The sequence below is a fragment of the Ctenopharyngodon idella genome, chromosome 8, assembly GCF_019924925.1.
Source record: "Ctenopharyngodon idella isolate HZGC_01 chromosome 8, HZGC01, whole genome shotgun sequence".
NCBI lineage: Eukaryota > Metazoa > Chordata > Actinopteri > Cypriniformes > Xenocyprididae > Ctenopharyngodon > Ctenopharyngodon idella.
The window spans coordinates 8,811,558-8,833,078 of record NC_067227.1 but is presented as its reverse complement, the minus strand read 5'-3'; the positions used below and the strand labels follow the sequence as shown (position 1 = coordinate 8,833,078).

The window sequence follows — 21,521 nt, the reverse complement described above, 5'->3', positions numbered from 1 at the left end:
GTAAATGTATGTTGTTATTTAATATTGCTCAGTACTTAAATGTATAATTACAAGGACACCTTAAAAAATAAAGGCTCGGTTTCACAGACAGGATCAGGCCTTAGTTCAATTAGGGCATTTAAGTTGCTTTTATAAGTGTTCACTAAAAGAAAAAAAAAAACATTACTGGTGTGCATCTTGAGACAAAACAGCAACACTGACATATTTTAAGGTATATCAGTACAAGCTGCTTTCAGTTAAAACAGCTCAAATATGCATTTTAGTCTAGGACTAGCTTAAGCTTTGTCTGTGAAACCGGGGGAATGTGTTTTCCATTCTGTACTAATGTACAATATTTCCATGATTAATACAGATCTATTTGTACTATTCAGACTGTTCATTATTAGATTCTATGTGGTCAATTAATAAGTGCAATTAACTAACATTTTGTAGCATCACCTTCTAAACTGAAGCCAAAAAACTTGTCTTTGATTTTTTGCCTACAGTAGGCTATATTTTTTTACTGATAACAATTACCATGTCAAAATATTCATGATTATTCCAGCTGGAAAATCCAGTTTAAGATGGTAGCTTTGTTTTAGAACAAGATTTAGCTGGTCTAAGCTTATAACCAGGTCATACCATCTTGTGGTGAAACTGGTTTTGGAACATTGTAGCTGGTTAACCAGCTGAATGACTATTGACCAGCTAGAACTAGCTACCATTTTCCAAAACAGAAAAAGAAGAAGAAGAAGAAGAAGAAAAGAAGAAAATCTATCAGTTTGAACTGGATTTTCCAACAAAGAAACGGTTTTGTTCTATTAAACATAACGTAAAATCTCTTAAAATTCTCTTGTTTTGACAATAATTGTTATAACTAAGATATTTTTGTTAGAGATATTGTTACTATGGTAATTTTGTAAGGCTATTCAAATGATTACATTACATATGTAGGCCTAATATGTTTGTATGATTCGAGCTTCATTTGTTGAAATCTCTCTCTCTCTCTCTCTCTCTCTCTCTCTCTCTCTGGTATACTGAAAAGATCTTGCGTGGGTTGACTGTGTGACGAGCGCAGGAAAGACTAGTTTAACGCATCTCTGCCTTCCAGTTGCTATTGGATCTGTCAGGTGAGAAACGCGCTCACGAACCTGAGCATCCGCGAGATCATCTTTAAAACCATCAGCGCGCGTCAAGTGACCAAGCGTCGGTTACTTCGGGAAATACAGAAGAACGCGGAACTTTAGCGCAGGTGGTCCACCTTTTAGATTTACGTCTTTGAGAAGTCTGTTGTATGAGAGAAAAGACAAATGCCTTAAGTCTTAAACGACGTTGTTTTTCAAACTCGACGGACGTCGAGGTTAAAATAAACTAACAAGACGGGAAGATTTTACAAAGAAAGCGGATCGCTCAGAGATGCACTGAAATCTTCCCATGAAAATGGGTTGAAGAAAAGAAAACGCCAATAAAGAGAGGTGTAAGTAGGATTTTTTTTAAACACAGGGAGCCATATATGTACATTTTATTTTAAAATACATTGACACTATATTTGAAGAAGAAGAGGACCGCGCGCTCAGCGCGTGCAAGTGTTTCATTGACTTTTAATGTATTGATCGCAAATTCCTCTTCTGCTGCTTTGTATAAAAGCAGTTTACTGTCTTGAGATGTTGGACTTCACATTTATGATTAGTTATAGAATTTCACTTGTCTGTTAATGAAGACTTTATTTTTACAGTATGTTTTCTATCTCAAGCTGTACAGATCTTAGTGGATTTCAGGGATTAAATTTGTATCTTTTTGCTGCTGTTCCCTATTTTCCACCGTGCTACCTCAGCATGTGGGAGTTGTGTGTAGCACAGCAAATCTCAAGATGACTGGATTTTGTAATGACTGGGTTTGTGGAAACAGTAGAAATGATCTACAGATGTCATTTCTTTTGACTGTAATATAGGCATTTATTTACATCACTTATGTATCACATGGACTCAAATGGATCTTTTTGTCTGGAAAATCTATAAGCCGATGCTCAGAACTGTCCATGCCATACTTTTTCTTTATACTTCATCTTTGTTTACTAACTTGTTGAAGTACAATCACAGCAGAGAGGATGCAAATTATTGACCTTTGAACTAATTTGCTGAGAGCTGCAGTTACAGCCCATACTTTTTTACAATTGAAGGATTCATGGATGAGCATTAAGACGCAGTCGATGCAAATAACATTGGTGCTGCAAATGTCCTTTACTGGTGTTTTTCGGTTGCTGAGACTCAAGTTGCAACTTATAGGATAAAAGACAGTTCTATCAAGCTTCTACCTTCAGGCTCTTTTGTTTTATCTCCCCCCCACTGAACTAATCAGGTGGGGGGGGGAAAGGGGTAAGGCCCAAACTATGGAGTCCAACCCAGACAGCCCAAGTCGGGCTGTGGAGTACCTTCTGGAACTCAATAACATCATCGAGAACCAGGCCAAACTTCTAGAAACGCAACGTAAACGCATCGAGGAGCTCGAAACACAGCTAGACCGGGTCAACCAGGAGAACCAGGACCTGCGGCAGGACCGGAACCCGGGAACCGAGAATCTGTCGCAGAACCACAACTACAACCAGAGCTCTAAGCCCAGCCAGCCGTCATCGCTACCAAACCACAATGCCGGAGGTGTCATTCAGAACAGCAGCAGTAATATACCCTCATCCACGGTGCCTGGTCCAGCTCGACGGACCCACACGAGGCTGACCCGAGGCCTGTCATGTGGGTCAGCCCCTGTTGAGAAAGGCCGACTGGAGCGCAATGACAGCTCTGGGACCAACAACACCTCGACTCTACGAAAACAGTAAGTGCCTCATTCCCTTAGTTAAACCTCATGATATGAGGGTTGATCCGGGTTATTGGATATTTGGGCCTTTGTGTTGCCCCATGGTATTTGTGCTATTTTTGTGGTATGAGAGGTTCATTCAGTGTTGATATGAATTACAAAGACTGGTCAACAAAAGTGTGTGTGCTAGAGAAGAAGTCTAAGACTCACAATTAAGTCACAAATAAATTGAGTTGAGACTCTTAAGGCCTCTTAAGACACGCCAAGAGCGATAACTTATTAGTGTCTATGCCAGCGGACGATATCGTTTTGTTTATTCTAAGCGACGTCTGCTGTCATTTTGTCGTCTGCTGCATTTAAAGCTCAAGCTTTTAAAGCAGGATGAATCCTGATTGGCTGCCAATGTTTTTATCATTCATCAGCTGGAAAAAAATAGTTCTGAAATTGATTTCAAAGATGTTGTTTCACTGTGTGGACAATGATTTTTAGAACTATATCCTTATTGTTATCATTATAGTTATTGTCCTTGGTGTGAACAGGCCTTTAGACTTGAACAATTCATTTAAACTTCACTTAGACTCCAACAAGTCTTTAGGTCTGCAAGGAGAAATATTATTATATTATATTATATTATATTATATTATATTATATTATATTATATTATATTATATTATATTATATTATTTGTTTTCCATGGATATAGATAGGATGATATGATAGATAGTATGATTGGTGATGCATTAAATATTGTTTTTGATTCATGTGAATATACTTTATAATACTTTTATATACTTTCTTTTGAACTAGTTTGACCTAATGGATGAGAAAAAATATATAAAAAAACTAAAAATATTGGACTATGACAGGATTTATAAACCTGAAACAGAAAAATATTTAGATTTGATCTTGAAAGACTTGAGATTCAATGGCAGAGACGTGAACATGTTGAGAACATGTTGAGTTTCTTCCATTTTGTTTGGTTATAGAGCATTGTAAAACACTTTATACAGAAGTGAGGTCTACATTTTTGTGTGAAGAGATATGCTACGTGTTTGACAAAAGCACAATCCGTTTTAACTTTGGGGTTGAAACATTTTTGGGGCTCTCTGGAACTGAAAACCCCCTCTTCTCTCATGGTTATTTTGTTTGCTTATTTTCCTCAGGCTTTATGCTTCCTTGTTTTTCCATTTTTAAATAAGCAAACACATGGAGTTTGTTGTTGGTGGGGGAAAGGTTAAGTATTCTGCAGATGTTTTTTTCTGCATCCTTGGGTGATCCGGGCGTCAACAAAAGCAGCAGCTACAGAGCGTTAGACTCAGCGTGTGTCTTCCTCTCTGCCTCATTGAGTTCAACCCTCTACCCGGCTCATATAATTATGTTTGCTCGCTCATCGCCAGCAGCTGCACAACCCCTGTATTCTGTACTCGAGTATCTTGAGAGCTCTTAGATCTGTTCATCTTCTGCCTCGTTCATCCTCGCTTGTCTGAAATTATTGACTAGAACAATCCATCACCCTCCTTTCACAATGTTGAATCATCGTGTTCAGAACAAGCCAAAATAAAACTAAAATAAACCAGGCTGATTGGGGGAACATAGGTTTTGTGTTTCTCAGAAGTGTTCAGAGTGAAGTTCAAGCTCCGATTTGGTCCGATAATTCTCATCCACTGCCGTCTCTAATTGGAAGCATTTCTACTGGGTTGCAGATGCCCTTGTACGTTAAAAAAGTTTTTCCACCCAGAATTTCTCAATAAACTCATTGTATACATCTTCATTTTTGACATGTCATTAGATGAAATACTCTGACAGGATGAAGAACATGAAAAATGTCTGACAGTCCAACTTTTGAACAATTTGTGTCAGTCACATGGTTAAAGTCAATAATTTGAACCCTTAAAGCTCATCTTTGATCACCAAAATGACACATTTAAACGTTTTTTTTCTGTAAAATATAGTAGTTCACCCAAAAATGAAAATGATTCCATGATTTACTCACCCTCAAGCCATCCTAGGTGTCTTCTTTCAGACGAACACAATCTGAGATATATTTAAAAATATCCTTAGTCCTCCAAGGTTTATAATGGTTTATAATGGTTCCATATTTAAAACTTTATATATGCAAACAACTAGCTTCCGGCGAAAGACCGTACGCAGAATGTGCAAGTTGACTTGCACCAAATGAGTAATCCTCTGACGCGATGTATGACGCAGGATGTAGGAGTATCGTAAGCTTAGACGCCTCTCGTGGTTCAAACAAATACGGCTGGGCAACAAACTCAAGCTCCTCTTCTCTTATATCGAAATCTTCCAACATTTCTCTTTAAAATTTTTCATTTTAAACTTCTAATTCGTGACCAGTGTTTTGTTTTGCTCTCTCCTCTGTACCTCCGCGTGCATCATTGTGTCATCGCGTCAGGTCAAAGGTTGCTCTTCCGCCCAAATTGACGTGCGCAGTATGCGTAAGGTCATCCACCGGAAGCTCATTATTTGAATTTATAAAGTTTTAAATATGGATATTTTTCTTACAAAAACGCATCCCTTCGCTTCAAAAGACCTTTATTAACCTCCTGAGTCATATGGATTAATTTTTTTATGGATGGATGCATTTTTTCTGTCTTCAGAATTTGGCCTACCATTCACAACCGTTATAAACCTTGGAGGACTAAGAATTTTTTTAAATATATCTCGGATTGTGTTTGTCTGAAAAAAGATAGTCATATACACCTAGGATGGCTTGATGGTGAGTAAATCATGGGATAATTTTCATTTTTGGGTGAACTATCCCTTTAAAATAGCTTGAATGTAACTCCACACCGTTGCCTCATTTAGTATATGCAGATCTATGAATATGCTAATTAGCCCCGCCTCCACTCACTCACACGAGCTCAGAGATCCACTTCGTCAACTTACTGAGGTAAAAGCTGCTCGATGGTATCGTTTTTTCAGATAGGGCTGTGACGATGGCAATTTTTTACTATCGTGGTGGGAAATCACCAACAACCGCCAGTGTTGCGGTGGTGGGGTCAGGGTTGGTTTTATATATATATATATCTGAGGTTGCGTTAGACTTTCGTTTCGCCGTCATTTTGATTTTGATGGACAGGATCGTAAAAAAATCCGTCATAATCAATTATTTTAATTTTTATATTTTAATGATAAGACATTTAATAGCTAATTTCGTCCACATTTTCATTTTTATTCACGAAATTATGGGATAAGCAAATTAAAAAAATCAAAAAATTTTGATCAAAGACTGTGTCACTTTTCATCTTGAACACTTGTCGAGGATCGTGAGTGAATGCGATCATCTATTCCTCTTTACTACTGTACAGAACGAAATAAACATGAATGAAAATCAAAAAATATGTTGAAAGATACAGTAGCTTACCGAAATCTGTATCAGATCAGTTCAATCAAGTGTTGCAAACAATGTCACGTAGCCTATATACCTCAGAAAAGCCAGTTGTTGACCATAAACTTATAGTCAGCAAGAAAAATAACAAAACGAACCATTTAAAACAAAACTAACTAAATTAGAAACTCAATTATGTAAGTAAGTATAAGTATTATAACTTTATTATTATAAAATGGACTTAAACTGAGTGCTCGCCTGTGTGTATCGTTTTCATTTTATTCTGGAGACTGAACTCGCGCTCTGCAGACACACTGGAGTGCACTCACCACCAACTGGACAGGGGTGAGAATTACAGTTACAAGCAACATCAGCCTCAGTAATCTGTCAAAATGACGGACGGGCTGCAGATTTTTTCCGTCACTGCTAAAAAATATATTATATATATATATATATATATATATATATATATATACGTATATATATACGTCACACTACCGCCAGTAACACTCCATGAAGAACTTAAGTTGTAAGTTGTGGTAAGTTCGGTGGTGCGGTTGTCATGTCTACCATTACAGCCCTAATGTCAGACACATAACTGTAATTAATATGATTAGCCTTTTGCTTGAAACAGCTAAGAATGTGATGGTAATGTTACACAAACCATGTTCCCGTTCGCCATCTCAGTCTGCCTTCTAAAAATCAGTATCCTTAGACATGCTTTTAACAACTCAGGACATCAGTGGAGAAAGTTCATCATAACATTGTAATATATACATCATACACCCGTTATATTGCTAAATCTACCCGATTTTTCATATCAACAGAAAAATATACCGGGATAACCTGGCTTCTCTTTTCTTGAGATTCCCTTGCTTCATAGTTAATGATATGCTAAAGACCGCCGGCATGTTGACGTGATTGGTTACAAGGTAGTTTGTGACATAATAAACACCAGCGATTTCAAACCACGTTTTTTAAAATTGTCTTTAGATCACTGCAGTTTTAAAGAGAAAATACTCAGCAATGGTGTTGACTTATGAATTTGCACATGGTTTGTCTTAAAGCATATTAAAAACTCAACACAGACATATAAACAACATTAAAAACTTGATTTTCACCACAGGGGGTCTTTAAAAAAATGATAAAACTGATGTTTATCACTAATGTTTTTGTCTAAGTTTTGTAGATTAGGCCTACATCAAATTTTATGTTGCTTTTGTCTCCACCATGTAGTCTCATTGAACACTGAGGTCATCCCTTACAAACCGATCATACTCTTGTAAACTGATTAAAACGAATCATTAAAAAAGAATCATTACAAAAGAAAAATTTGTTCGCAAATCAGACAACAATGTAAGTGAATGCTAATGTTTAATGAGCTATAATAATAATAAAAAAAACCCTATTGTTTGGTAGATTTCTAAACTACACTTTCCACCCTTTTCATATGTTAGTTTATTTTAGTATATTTATTTTTACTTTTTGAAAACCAGGGATTTGTTAGCAGTCCGCAGCTGGAGAATTCATTTGGATGGTAGCAGGCAAATGGTATTCATTGACTGACTGACTCTCTCTCTCTCTCTCTCTCTCTCTCTCTCTGCATCCTCCTCCTCCTCTTTGCTTCCCTCCCATGGGGCTGTTAGTCATTAGTAAGGAACACATATTAGTTATTTATGTGGGTGTAAGACTGTGCTGATTGGCTGGGCAGTTTGTTCCAGTACTACAGAGATCATAGCGGAGGCAGCAAATGAAACGCTTCCATTTTTGTCTAGATTTATTTGAGATCCTCTAATTAGCTCCTTCACTATGATTTAATTTGCTTGTGCTCCAGCGTTTAGCACAATGACCTAAGATTTATGACCTCACGGCCACTTTCAAATGTGTAATAATGGCTGTGCTGACTAAAGCTTTCCACAATTTTGGGATGCTACTGCACAATATTGTAAAATCAGATACAGATAAATGTGTAATGTGGCATTTTCATCAAGATTGTGCCACAAGAGCAGTTTAGGGTTGATAGGAAGCACTGTTATTTTGGTATTATTTATATACTATTATAGTATTTATTAATATTTCAAATTATAGCTTTTATTTTTTTCATTTTAATTTTAGTTATGTATTCGTAATTTTGTTTATTTTGTTATTATTTTAATTGTAAGGTTAAGTTTTCATCTTATATTTTATACTTTATTTAGCTTTATTTAAATGACTGTAAATAATGTTTGATAGTTTTAGTTTTAATAAAAACGCTAAGGAATCCTCTCTTGGTTAAAGTGCCCCTATTATGCTTTTTTGAATATTAGCTTTTATGCAGTATAGCTGTTTGTGAATGTAAAATGACTGCAAAGTTTTAAAGATCAGAGTGTTTGACAAATAAAGTTATTGTGTCCTTAAAAAAATTATTGATTCTTAACTGCTGAAACGAGTCGTCAGCAACTCCAGTCTCACTTCCTACATACCTACGGAACAATGTAACAAATTTGCATAATGCCAGCCTATACGCTCTTCATTGGCTGCCCGCAAACGACATTTACTTTGGCCCACCCATAAACACTGTAGTTGTAGCTGAGGCCTGGAAGAGTTTGGTTTGTGTTGTTGACATGTTGAGAAGACGCTGTTTTCAGCACTGCGAATCCACTTTGCATGCACTTCAAATTAATAAGGACTCACACTGGAACTGATACAGAAACACAGACGCCATCGTTACTGTGTAAGCACTGAGGAAGCCTCCGGAGCTGATATTCAGATATGGTAATGGGCGTTTCATTTCCGACACTCTCTGTAAGCTGTAAGACCAATCACAACAGAGTGAGCCGTCTGACCAATCAGAGCAGAGTAGGCTCACGAAAACGAGGGATTTAGAGAGACTGAATCTTCGAACAAACCATTTTCAGATTCTTTGAGAAATGAGGTGATGCGTAATGCATATTATGAGAAAATTACCTTGGATTGAACCTATTGTACCTTCAAAACAAAATTAGGAACCCTTAAAATAGCATAATTGGGCACTTTAAAAAGAAAGAAAGAAAGAAAGAAAAAAAAAGAAGAAAGAAAGAAAGAAAGAAAGAGAAAAAGAAAGAAAGACAGAAAGAAAGAAAGAAAGAAAGAAAGAAAGAAAGAGAAAAAGAAAGAAAGAAAGAAAAATACAATCATGTACTTATGTTCATGTTGGAAGATAAAAGGAGATGTCCTGAAGAAATGTACTGGTCATTCTTTTCCATACAACTATAATGAACTGGGGCATTTAAGCTTCACAAAGGAGGCAAAAGAATAAAATATCTTAAAATAATCAATAATAAAGTGGTCCATTTGACCACAGTCAAATTTTGACTTGTGCTATATTTTCCTAGTCCTCTAAAACAGTGGTTCCCAAACCTGTCCTGGAGGACCCCCAGCACTGCACATTTTGGATGTCTCTCTCATCTAACACACCTGATTCAACTCATGAGCTCATTAGTAGAGACTGCAAGACCTGAAGTAGGTGTGCCAGATAAGGGTGACATACAAAATGTGCAGTGCCGGGGGTCCTTCAGGACAGGTTTGGGAACCACTGCTCTAAAATAAGCTTTTTGTGACAAACAGACTGACATTTAGGTAATTTATTCACACAATCATCCTCTCCAGTGTCCTGTTAACCCCTGAAATATTTTCCTGAAATATGGTGAACAAGTCATATCAAGGTTCAGTTTTTTGACACTTTTGCTTTTTTATGCTTTTTGTTTGTTTGTTTGTTTGTTTTTCGAGCTTGACAGCCTCGGCTTTCGTTCACTTTCATTATATTGAAAAGTAAGGGCTTTTTTGTTATACAAAAGAAAGCCATACAGGTTTGAAGGGTGAGTAATGACAGAATATTCGGTCCCTTTAATGCATTCAACCTCCACTCGAGTTTATCGAGTTATTTTTAAGAGCACTTTTTTGCCATTAAGGAGTCTTCTTTTTTTTTTTTTTTTCGCCAAAGCATGAAGCATGTTATTCCGGACATCATTCTGCTTTCTGAATCTTGTCTCATCCCCTTTTCACACTCATCTCTCACAATCCCAGCATCCTCTTTTCACTGCTTCAGGTCAGAGGTCATTCTTTATTCATATCTTCTCTCCGCTTTTCCCCCTTCCGTGCTCTTTACTCCCCGTCTCTCTTTCTTTCACTCAGTCTATCCATTTATGAGTTTCGTCCCCCATTGCTTTTTTTAAACTCTCTCTCCTCATGTTTTTAGGTGTCCCTCTCTCTTTTCATGTGTGCCGCCCTCTCCACCCTCTCTGTGGCCAACAGATGGAGAATCAGTGTGTGTGTTCCACCGCTTCTCTTTTAGAGTCGAACATGCTGAGAGAAGGTCTTTCTCTCTCTCTCTCTCTCTCTCTCTCTCTCTCTCTCTCTCTCTGCTGGTCTCTCTTTCCTCCTACATCTCCTCCATTTTAGCTCATCTCCATATAGTCTTAGAGTAAATCCTATTGGATCATATCTCCATCTTTTCATTGTCATCTCCCTCTATTTCTGTCTGTTGATTATAAGGCATTAGGTCAGGGTTATCCAGCAGGTGTGAATTATTGACCCATGTTGTGCTTTTAGAGTGCTTCTGATGGCTCAGACTGTGTGCCAGCGGTCTGAACTCTGCTGTTTATGCCCTTTGGAATAGCCTTGAGCATTTGCAGTTTAACAACATGGAAATAAATGTAACCTTGTTTATTTAATAAATATCCCTGCTCTTATTGTAGATGATTCATTTTTTTTTTTTTTTTTTTTCATAATTATTTATCAGCTGTCTCAACCTTTCAAAAATGGTATTTCTTCTGACATAACTATGGGAAAAGTTATGTGAGCTTGCATTGCTTAGAAGTGGACGCAATTGTTATCTAGTCTATAAAATCATTGCCTTTAAAGGCCCATTGAAGTGCCTTGGAACACGCAACAATATTCAGTGTGTTGACGTAATTTCAACTGAAACAGGAAGACAGGGCGGGACATATCGAACAGCTCCTCCCCTTTTTAAAATAGCCATTTCGTTTATATCACAGCTTGTACAGATTTATATCACAGCTCTTTGAGCTTGGTAACTCACCTCAACTGTTTCTCCTCATAACCTCCTCCATATCATTATAAAATATCGCTTTCTGTGCAGAATTCAAATGGGTTCGTTACGTTTTGTGGTCTGCGCCGACTCGCGAATATGATCCGCTCTTTGCTATCGTGTCTCTGGACCGGAGAAGACCGTGTGCACTGTAGTTCGCGTGACACTAACTTGAAACCAGACTTCATTTGCCTCAATGGAAAGCATATTTACACTGTTTTAATCGTTCCCTATCCCTTATATAGTGCAGTATGTGCCATTCACCGTGTACAAAAAAAGTAAATGTGTGAACAAGTAACTGATTTCAGCTATAGCTTCAGAATCTATTTATAATGTAGGGGCGGGACGTTTTAGATTCTAGAGAGAATTTGATTGGACAGAAGATTTGATGAGAAGCTGAAGTCAGTGGTGATGTCATGAAAATCTGTGATCCATCTTAGCAGAAGTGAGAGACTGACGTTTTGAATGCTTATATCTCCTAAATGTGAATTTTGTCATTGTTTTGGAACACACCAGCTTATTCATAACCTTAAGGCTAATATATTCATACTAAAAATTAAAAAATGTATTTTTTGATTTCAGGGGGACTAAAGATGTCAGTGTTTTTCATCAACTCACAAACCACCTGCAGTTCCTTCAAGAACCCCATATCTGATTCCTGAGTTTTTTTTTCCCTCAGAATGCTTTATCATGTCAGTCTCTGTATTTGTGTAAAATGCAGGGTTTTTTTTTTTGTCTGAATTGAGGTAGTCGAACTAGGTCTATGGGAGTGTCATGATTTCTTTTCATTTACTTTGTATTTAGGGCCTCCCCCTCCTCATTTAGATTCCTCTCAGGTGTCTGGATGGTTGGATCAATTTTACATGAAGTTACTGTAGGTCCCACTTTATGTGTCTTTAACTGTGCTTACAGATTCAATTAAGTACAATGCAAAAAATGTGTCTGTACACAATTAGTGCATTGAAATGTTAGTACGTAGTAGCTAAAGACACTTAATATAAAGTGGGTCCCAATGTTAAACCATGTGAGGGCTTCAGTGCACTGCTTAAAGCAAACATCTCACGCTGTGTGTTTCTTTGACCTCCACCTGAAAAACTGTACAGAAGAGCGACAACAAACAAAAAGTGATAAATATTCAAAATAGTATAAAATAATACAGTAAATAGAATAAAATGTATGATTCAAGATCATAAATGATATCTTAAATCATAGTTTTATTTGGTTACATTCTCATGAATGAATTTTGCAGGTGCTTTCACCCACAGGAAACTGCATCCCAAAAAGATTTATTCATACATTTTGGCAGGTGATACATTTCCTGTTGCTTTGCTCTTTATTTATTTATTTATTGCTTGTCTGAAAATCACAAATTTACATGCAGAGTTGGACCTGTCATTGCAAAGCTAGACATTGCATACATAATGGAAATTATGCCTTAATCATTGGCTGTGTTTCAAAAGGTCAGTGGAAAACACGGCCACAGTCATGTTGAAAATGTTTGCACTTTAAGTGCCATGTTACAACATGTTACAGTGCGCAGTATGGCACTCTTAATGATGCTTCATTTCATGTAGTTCAGTGACAGTTGACATGAATCATGTGAAATGGCCTTTGCACAGCTCAAATTTGCTATTGCAAACAGAACATTAGACCTTAGTTGCAGCAAATACTGACTTTTAGTCATCAATATTAACATCATAATTTAGTGTTATTTAGTTAATTTGTATAAATATTGCATCTGAGTCACATGATCACACATTAAGAGGAGCATGTTCACGTAATTATGCCTATCACGGTGCTTCAGGTGTATAAATAGCTGATTATCTCACTGCCAGTTCTTAATGCCAACTTCCTATTCAGTCTGACCTCCCGATGCCTTGTTCAGTATTCAACAACAAACCACCTTGATGAGCGACCGTGTGAACTACTCAGTTTGCAGAGCTAAGCCAAATCTTGTTACAGTGCAGTTCTTGATTATAATTCTAACTCTAGTGTGTTATTTGATATTACATTTAAAGCATATATACTTTAAATGAACTAAATTGCAACTTCATCATTACAAATGTGCATTTACAATATATTTAAATATATGACATAAGTTTCAATAGAAATGACATTAATGCATATTTTAGTTTACCATAAATGCTTGACAGTACATTCAGCAGTAAAGACAATACAAGTAATGTTGAAATTACATTTAAAGATGTACTTAAGTCCTACTTAAGTGGGACAAAATAATCTAATCATTATTATAATCTAATAATGGCACTTAATAGAATTTTAAACTATAACACCTTTTAATTTAATTGTAAACAACATGCAATTAAGTGTCCAAAAACACTACATTCTTCACTACAAGTATATTCTTTTAAAGTATATTTTTATAATAAGTACTCTTTTTTAGTATGCATACTTCTTTTTCACAAGGGTTGCAGAAGCAGAATTATCTGGTTAAATTATGAGGTTCAGATGGTGGAAAATAGACAAAACTACTTTAAAAACAATGTTTTGGTGCAAGAAACCATGACTAAGGATCATTTGCAAATATCTGAGAATGCAGATTATGCAGCATTTCTGTTTGACATTTTAAACACACTACAGAATTTACTCTCAGGATGGGTTTGGCACCACAGGTAACTCATCACAGCTGGTGTGGATATTTAGTGTTACTCTACATTTAAGCTCACATTATTTCATTTAATACCACATGAACACTAGCGTGAGCAATTATCACCTTTTTTTTCACTTGCGCATGTACTATTAATGGCAACCAATTTTCCACAGTCACATTTATTTCGTACTATGTAATTCCGCTTGATTCTGTGTGTGGGTAGTCATAATGTGTCCAAGGACTTCATTTTTAAATGCATTTATCTTGCGTCTTGTCACAATTTCTTTTCAGCAACTTTTTTCTTCCGTTTCATTTTAAATGGTCACAAATGAATTTTCAAAAGAACAAATATTTCCCGTTCATAAAAGATGCATGCATGACTGCTAATTATAAAAAATAGCAATTTTTTGTCATCTGAACTTCTAAAAGTATGTCAGGTCAACTTGTTGAGTAAATGGAAAGAATGAGTGAAGGAAGTAAAAGTGTTTAACTCACCTGTTTGTCAGACAGCCTGTCAGGGAGTCCGACACACACAGTATGAGAGTGTTTAATTAGTGTGACCTGAGTGTAATTACAATAAGCCAAGGGTGTTAATTACCGCTGTGATCTTTATTTATGTATCTTCTGTGCTCCAAATGAAATTCAGCTAAACGTTTATTTATTTTGACCTATCAGGGGTGGACAAACAAGACCTTAGACTTTTGTTTTATCTATCAAACTATTATCTTAAATGATTTATAAATAATTGTGGTATCATGGGAAAAAAAGTTGAATATATATTTTTCCTATAGATATGGGTTTTGACTTGGTGTGTGCCAATTTTGCTGATATTACCAGGGATTTTAAGGTATGGTTGCTAAGTGATTTTGTTTTGGAGCCTTCAGAAAACTTTAACTCAAAATTGACTTTGTTGACTCTATCGACTTCAAACAGGTGTAGCTCAGTCATTTTGTGTCTGATTCCAACAAATCGTACATTTACATTTTGAAGGTTTTTTTTGTTATAGAGAATGTAGGGGCTGCACTCGACTAAATATTTTTCAGGCCGACTAGTAGTCGTTCATTTTAAGCGATTTTAAGTGTGATTTTAACAAGACTTTAGACTTTTGTTTTATCTATCAAACTATTATCCTGAACGATTTATATTTATCCATTTAGCAGATCCTTTTATCCAAAACAACTTTAAATTTATGAATGCAAGCAATTCATCCTAAGAAGGCAGTAACGTGAGAAGTGCCATGCTTGAAAACATAATTTATGTCAAAACTAATATTTTTTACATTACCTGTGAAATTGTGCATGTTTTTTGTCATTGGACAACTTGCTATCATAATGCTAGGGTGGTTGCCAGAGAGTTGTGATGTGGTTGATAAAGTGTTCTGAGTGGTTGCTAGTGTTAGGGCATTCTAAATGGTTGCAAGGGTGTTGCTAGGTGGTTGCCAAGGTGTTATGGGTTACCCAAGTCAAAAGAGGCCCCTTTGGTCTGTCCTTCAATGTAAATGGATTTTTACCTCTTTTATCATCTGCCAGGCAAATAAGTCTAAACTATTAGAAAAGTTATAACGCGCAACGCAAGTGGCACAGCGCCGATGTAGTAGTACAAACAGTGTGGGAGGATTAATACACACAAGATTAATACTTAAGCGTCATGAGTATTACAGGTGCAAATCAGGTAATGGTGTAAACGTCCCCACATAATCTGTGCTGAAGGCGTTGCTCTCTTGTTGTTTTCCAACTCTTATTGAATAGAAAGAATCCTAATTACTCAACACTGTTTTCATTTCATACATTTGCATAATTATGGTTTATTTTCTTTTTGGCATTACTGTTTCCTAATGCTGTGCTCACAGCAGGTCAGTTATGCAATATCTTAACATGGAGCTAACAATCACCAGCTGAAACTCTTACAATTCACCAGGGAGGACAAGTTGACAGGATTTGCTCTTTAGGCTTGAATCTGTCTCCAATTTTGCTATTTTTATGATAGTTTTTTCCTCCCTATCTGTCTCTGTCCCTCTCACACATATACACAAACACACCACCTGTCCATTCCTATCTTGGTTTATTGAATGTACATGGGTAATTTAATCATAAAATATATGTTTTATCAGATAGGAATAGGCTTTGTTTTATTGCAGTATCAAAGAATAGCTCTGTCTTTTTTTCTTTCATCTCTTTCCATGTGTGTCTGTGTGTGTGTTGAAGCGATGACTCAGAGTAGAAAATAAAATCACGTTTTCTGTTTTACCCCACTGTCCTCCTTCCTTTATCTCTCCTCCATCTATGCCTCATTTTCCTCTCTCTGCACTCATGTAGTTCAGTGTACATAAATAGATTTCTACATTTTCTGAAGGAAATGCAAGTTGTGTGTGCTTGTGCAAAACTCACTGCCACAGTGATGCAGTGGCTGCTTCTGACTGCTAGTTAGAGTGTTGCCAGTCAGTTGATAATGTGTTCTGCATGGTTCTTAGTGTTTTGATATATGTGCCCAGTGCTGTCAAAATGAGTCGAAATGTGCACAGGCTAAATACGAGCTACAAGCAAAAATTTTTAGTTTTGGTCGAATTTGAGGTTTTCACAAAAATGAGTTCAATAAGCCCTCGTCTAGCGATTCCAATGCTCCAAATAGCAACTAAACAACTAAAATTGTCTTTATTTGTACATTTTCTGAGAGGAGTACCTTTCCTTTGTTTTAATAGTCCATGTAAAATTGACGGGGTTTTTTTGCAGTTTGGTATCGTTTTAAAGTGCATCATTCCAAATTTGTGAATATGCATAGCGAATTTTCAATGGCATGAGTCTGAACCAATGAAATGTGATTTTCTAACTCATGCTGATGTAACAAAATGATCGTACTTGCGTTTACTGACACATCTGAGGCGCGCGCAAAAAGACGCCGTGATCCCGATATACACATATATACAGAATTACAGCATTTCAAAATATCTGTCTTGACGAGTATTCACGCAAACATTATCATAACATTAGTTATGTCTTAAATGAACGTTTGGTTAACTGTTGGGGAAAAACATCGGATGTGTAACATTATATTAGATCCGTGCGGTACAGTAGGTGTATAATATACACTATATTGCCAAAAGTTTTGGGACGCCTGCCTTTACGTGCACATGAAATTTAATGACATCCCATTCTTAATCCGTAGGGTTTAATATGGAGTTGGCCCACCCTTTGCAGCTATAACAGCCTCTTCTGGGAAGACTTTCCACAAGATTTAGGAGTGTGTTTATGGGAATTTTTGACCATTCTTCTAGAAGCGCATTTTTGTGGTCAGGCACTGATGTTGGCGAGAAGGCCTGGCTCGCAGTCTCCACTCTAATTTATCCCAAAGGTGTTCTATCAGGTTGAGGTCAGGACTCTGTGCAGGCCAGTCAAGTTCCTCCACACCAAACTCACTCATCCATGTCTTTATGGACCTTGCTTTGTGCACTGGTGCGCAGTCATGTTGGAACAGGAAGGGGCCATCCCCAAATTGTTCCCACAAAGTTGGGAGCATGAAATTGTCCAAAATGGCTTGGTATGCTGAAGCATTAAGAGTTCCTTTCACTGGAACTAAGAGGCCAAGCCCAACCCCTGAAAAACAACCCCACACCATAATCCCCCCTCCACCAAACTTTACACTTGGCACAATGCAGTCAGGCAAGTACCGTTCTCCTGGCAACACCAAACCCAGACTCGTCCATCGGATTGCCAGACAGAGAAGTGTGATTCGTCACTCCAGAGAACACGTCTCCACTGCCCTAGAGTCCAGTGGCGGCGTGCTTTACACCACTGCATCCGACGCTTTGCATTGCACTTGGTGATGTAAGGCTTGGATGCAGCTGCTCGGCCATGGAAACCCATTCCATGAAGCTCTCTAAGCACTGTTCTTGAGCTAATCTGAAGGCCACATGAAGTTTGGAGGTCTGTAGCTATTGACTTTGCAGTAAGTTGGTGACTTCTGCGCACTGTGCACCTCAGCATGCGCTGACCCCACTCTGTGATTTTACGTGGCCTACCACTTCATGGCTGAGTTGCTGTTGTTCCCAATTGCTTCCACTTTGTTATGATAGCACTAACGGTTGACCGTGGAATATTTAGTAATGAGGAAATTTCACGAATGGACTTATTGCACAGGTGGCAACCTGTCACGGTACCACGCTTGAATTCACTGAGCTCCTGAGAGCGACCCATTCTTTCACAAATGTTTGTAGAAGCAGTCTGCATGCCTAGGTGCTTGAATTTATACACCTTTGGCCATGGAAGTGATTGGAACACCTGAATTCAATGATTCAGAGGGGTGTCCCAATACTTTTGGCCATATAGTGTATATCTGTTTCATTAATGTTAATCAAGCAGTTGTAATATCATGGGGGGAAAAAAAATTGAATATAGATGTTTCCTATAGCTATGGTGAATTTCCTATAGATATTTTGACTTGGTTTGTGCCAATTTTGCTGGTATTACCAGGGATTTTAAGGTATGGTTGCTAGGTGATTTTGTTTTGGAACCTTCAGAAAACTTTAACTCAATTTTTCTCAAAATTGACTTTGCTGACTCTGACTCAACAGGTGTAGTTGAGTCATTTTGTGTATGATTCCAACAAATCATACGTTTACATTTTAAAGTGTTTATTTATTTACTTATTTTTAATAGAGAATGTGAAAATAACAATAAATTTTTGAAAATTTGCTATTTGTGACTCATTTTGCCAGCACGGGTCACATATGGTTTCTGGATGGTTATTAAAGTAAAAGTTGCCTATCCTCTGGTTTTATTATATGGCATTCCCTAGAAATGGCTTTGGTCCACCCTTCATCGTAAGTATTTGGGATTTATTTTATTTATTTATTTATTTATTTATTGCCTGTTTTTATGTCTCTCCTCAACAAACCACACATTTTTGAGGTGTCATTCATGTCACACGTTCAAACAGTGTGAGATGAGTGCATTCAGAGCTACTGCATGGCTTCAGTGTGGTGCTGAGGGACACAATACAACACTCTTAAAAATAAAGGTTCCAAAAGAAGATATTTGCAGCGATGCTATAGAAGAACCATATTTGGTTCCCCAAAGAACCTTTCAGTGAACAGTTTTTAAAAGAACCATTGTTTTCTTAGTGAAGAACATTTTAATACTCTAAAGATCCTTCTTTCTACTATAAAGAACCTTTTGTGGAATAGGAAAATTAGATGACGTGAATGTTAAAGGTTTTTAATGGAACCATATTATGCAAATAAAGAACCTTTAGTTTTTAAGAGTGAAAGATAAAGACAGCTCTCTCTTTGTTCAGTAGGGACTGTGTATGTGTTAGGTATGTGTATGTGCCATAAATGAGAAAAGTTCAAGATCAAGTTTAGTCAGTGTGAGCAGCATACTGAGTTTTAAAATAAACCTGTGCTGCTGCAGTGAGGCAGCTCTTGGTTGTGTTGTGTGATGTCTAGACTTCGGTCACAAAACTATTGGTAATAATACTCATGCTTTAATGGGAAACACATTAAGACACGGGTACTTTTTGTTCCTATTTCCCTGCTGTGAGGGACAGAAGTACAGCATGTTCATTATATTGTACTAGGTGTACTTTAGCTGTCAATCAAGATCGTTCAAGATTTTTTTGTTAGAAATGTCATATAATTCTGCATATTGCAGATTGAATTCTAAATGACACAAAGTATTGGTAAAACACTCTTGTAAATGATTGATCATCAGAGAATAGCCTGTTTGATTTGAGCTTCTAATAAACGCAACGTGTTGGATAGATAAGGTCATACATGAATCTAGATACCCAATAATATCCATAATATTTTTATTTATTAAAATCATACACTATTGTTTAAAGGTTTATTTTTTTAAGTGTCTTATATTCAGCAAGGTTGCACTTATCTGATCAAAAATACAGCAAAAACAATAATATAGTGAAATATAATTATAATTTAACTATTTTATACATTTTAAAATGTCTTCAGTTTCATCTGATATTTTAGAAATCATTCTAATATGCTGATTTGATGCTCAAGAAACATTTATTATTGTCAGTGCTGATAAGACTGAAAAACTGATACTTTCTTTTAAAAAAAACATTAACAAAATGCTCATTGGTTCTCACCTGCTTCGTCACAGATTGCGACATGCCGTGTTTCAGTGGATTGACATTTGAAATGAGTGCGCGCCTTCACGGAGAGTAGCCGGATTTATCATATTTTTATGGATTAATAAGTTAAATTCTGCTCTGTACCCTATAAAAAAGTATTACCGCCAGAGAGGACTGTGACTGGAACTCATCATCACACAACTACTTTTGGTACCACTTTTGACATTTTCGCAAAAAATAAATTATTGTGATTACGCTTGTTTGTCTGTCATTCTTTTATTTATAACAGTAGGTAGTTTAAAGAAATGGTTATGGGTAGGTTTAGGGGTAGGTATAGGATTAGTGGCTCAAAATATCGTTTTAATGTTATATTTTAACTAAAATTTTCATTTTCCTACACATTTCTGTTCTTTATGTTTTATTCTTTTAACATTCTGTATAAAATGGGTAGGTTCAGGTTCGGGATGGTGATTAGGGATCTTACATTTATCTACAAAACGATAAAATGGAAATTATACATATATCTTTATGACATGAAAGATTCGTAAATATTTTACGTTTTAGTGCTATAATTACGTCAATATTGTACGTTTTAGCACTTTCTAAACGTACAAAAATGTACGTTTTGTGACTTTGAAAGTTACGTATTAATACCTGCGTATTAACAATGAGACCAGGCTGTAAAAACCATAAGCAGCTTGTTTCAACTGAGATAATTACAAAAGAAAGAGTTATCTATATTCTTAAATTGCGCTTATAGCAAATGGAGATATTAAGTAATTACATTGTAGTGTTTATTATGTACATTAGGTTTGATAAGTCATACCATATAGTTTATATAGACGGAATGGAGACTGTAGAAATGAGTGGACCGTGTTGTGAATATATCCTACCAGCCACACAATGGTATTCTCATATAAAACAACGATTATTTTGTAGTAAATGCCAAATAAAGTTTTCTACAAAATGAATATGTCATGGCAAACAGGATAAAGATGTAGCAGTCAGTTTATTATATTTTAAACTTCCCACACAAAAGCTGTTTATTGAGCTTCTCCATTAACTTCCTTTCAAACAGGTCTCATTGTTTATCGTTCCAAGATGGCAGATGACAGATGTGTTTAATAAGGGCTGAAACTGTTCTCCACAGGACAGACAAAATCTAGGACCTTAAAACAATACGACACTTCTGTGTGAAATTAAAGACGACATTTAATCTAATTAAGACCTGTGGAGTCCACTTTGTTGATACATGCTACGCACAGAAGGGATTCATGGATAAATTGAATTCACTCATAATATTCTGAGGAGACATAAAATAGTTGTGGAGATGTTGTTAAAGGGGTCATGACATGAAAATCAAATTTGCCTTGATCTTTTGGGCCCTATCATACACTCGGCCCAATGTGGCGCCACTCGCGACGCAAGTGTTTTTTGCTGCGCCACATTGTTTAAATAGCGTTTGGGCCCATTTGTGCACCCATGGGCGTGCTGGTCTGAAAACGAGGTGTGTTCAGGTGCATTGTTGGCGTGTTGCTATTTTGTGACAACTGAAATAGACTGCGGTCTAGTCAATGGCGCAGTATTTTTCCGCTCCTTAAAAACGGATAATTTCG

At 36.7% G+C, this 21,521-nt stretch overlaps 1 protein-coding gene across 3 annotated transcripts in view; it reads left to right on the top strand.

The window, feature by feature from the left end:
* The first annotated feature begins 1,045 nt into the window (after positions 1-1,045).
* Positions 1,046-21,521, top strand: part of LOC127517429 (IQ motif and SEC7 domain-containing protein 2-like) — an 89,565-nt gene continuing 69,089 nt past the window's right edge. Inside the window, exon 1 of one of the 3 annotated variants that reach the window (XM_051903022.1) lies at positions 1,046-2,808. In XM_051903022.1, coding sequence (XP_051758982.1) covers positions 2,369-2,808 — 440 coding nt within the window. In that variant the 5' untranslated portion in view covers positions 1,046-2,368. The remainder of the gene's footprint in view (positions 2,809-21,521) is intronic. The other 2 variants (XM_051903023.1, XM_051903024.1) reach the window with 2 other exon arrangements.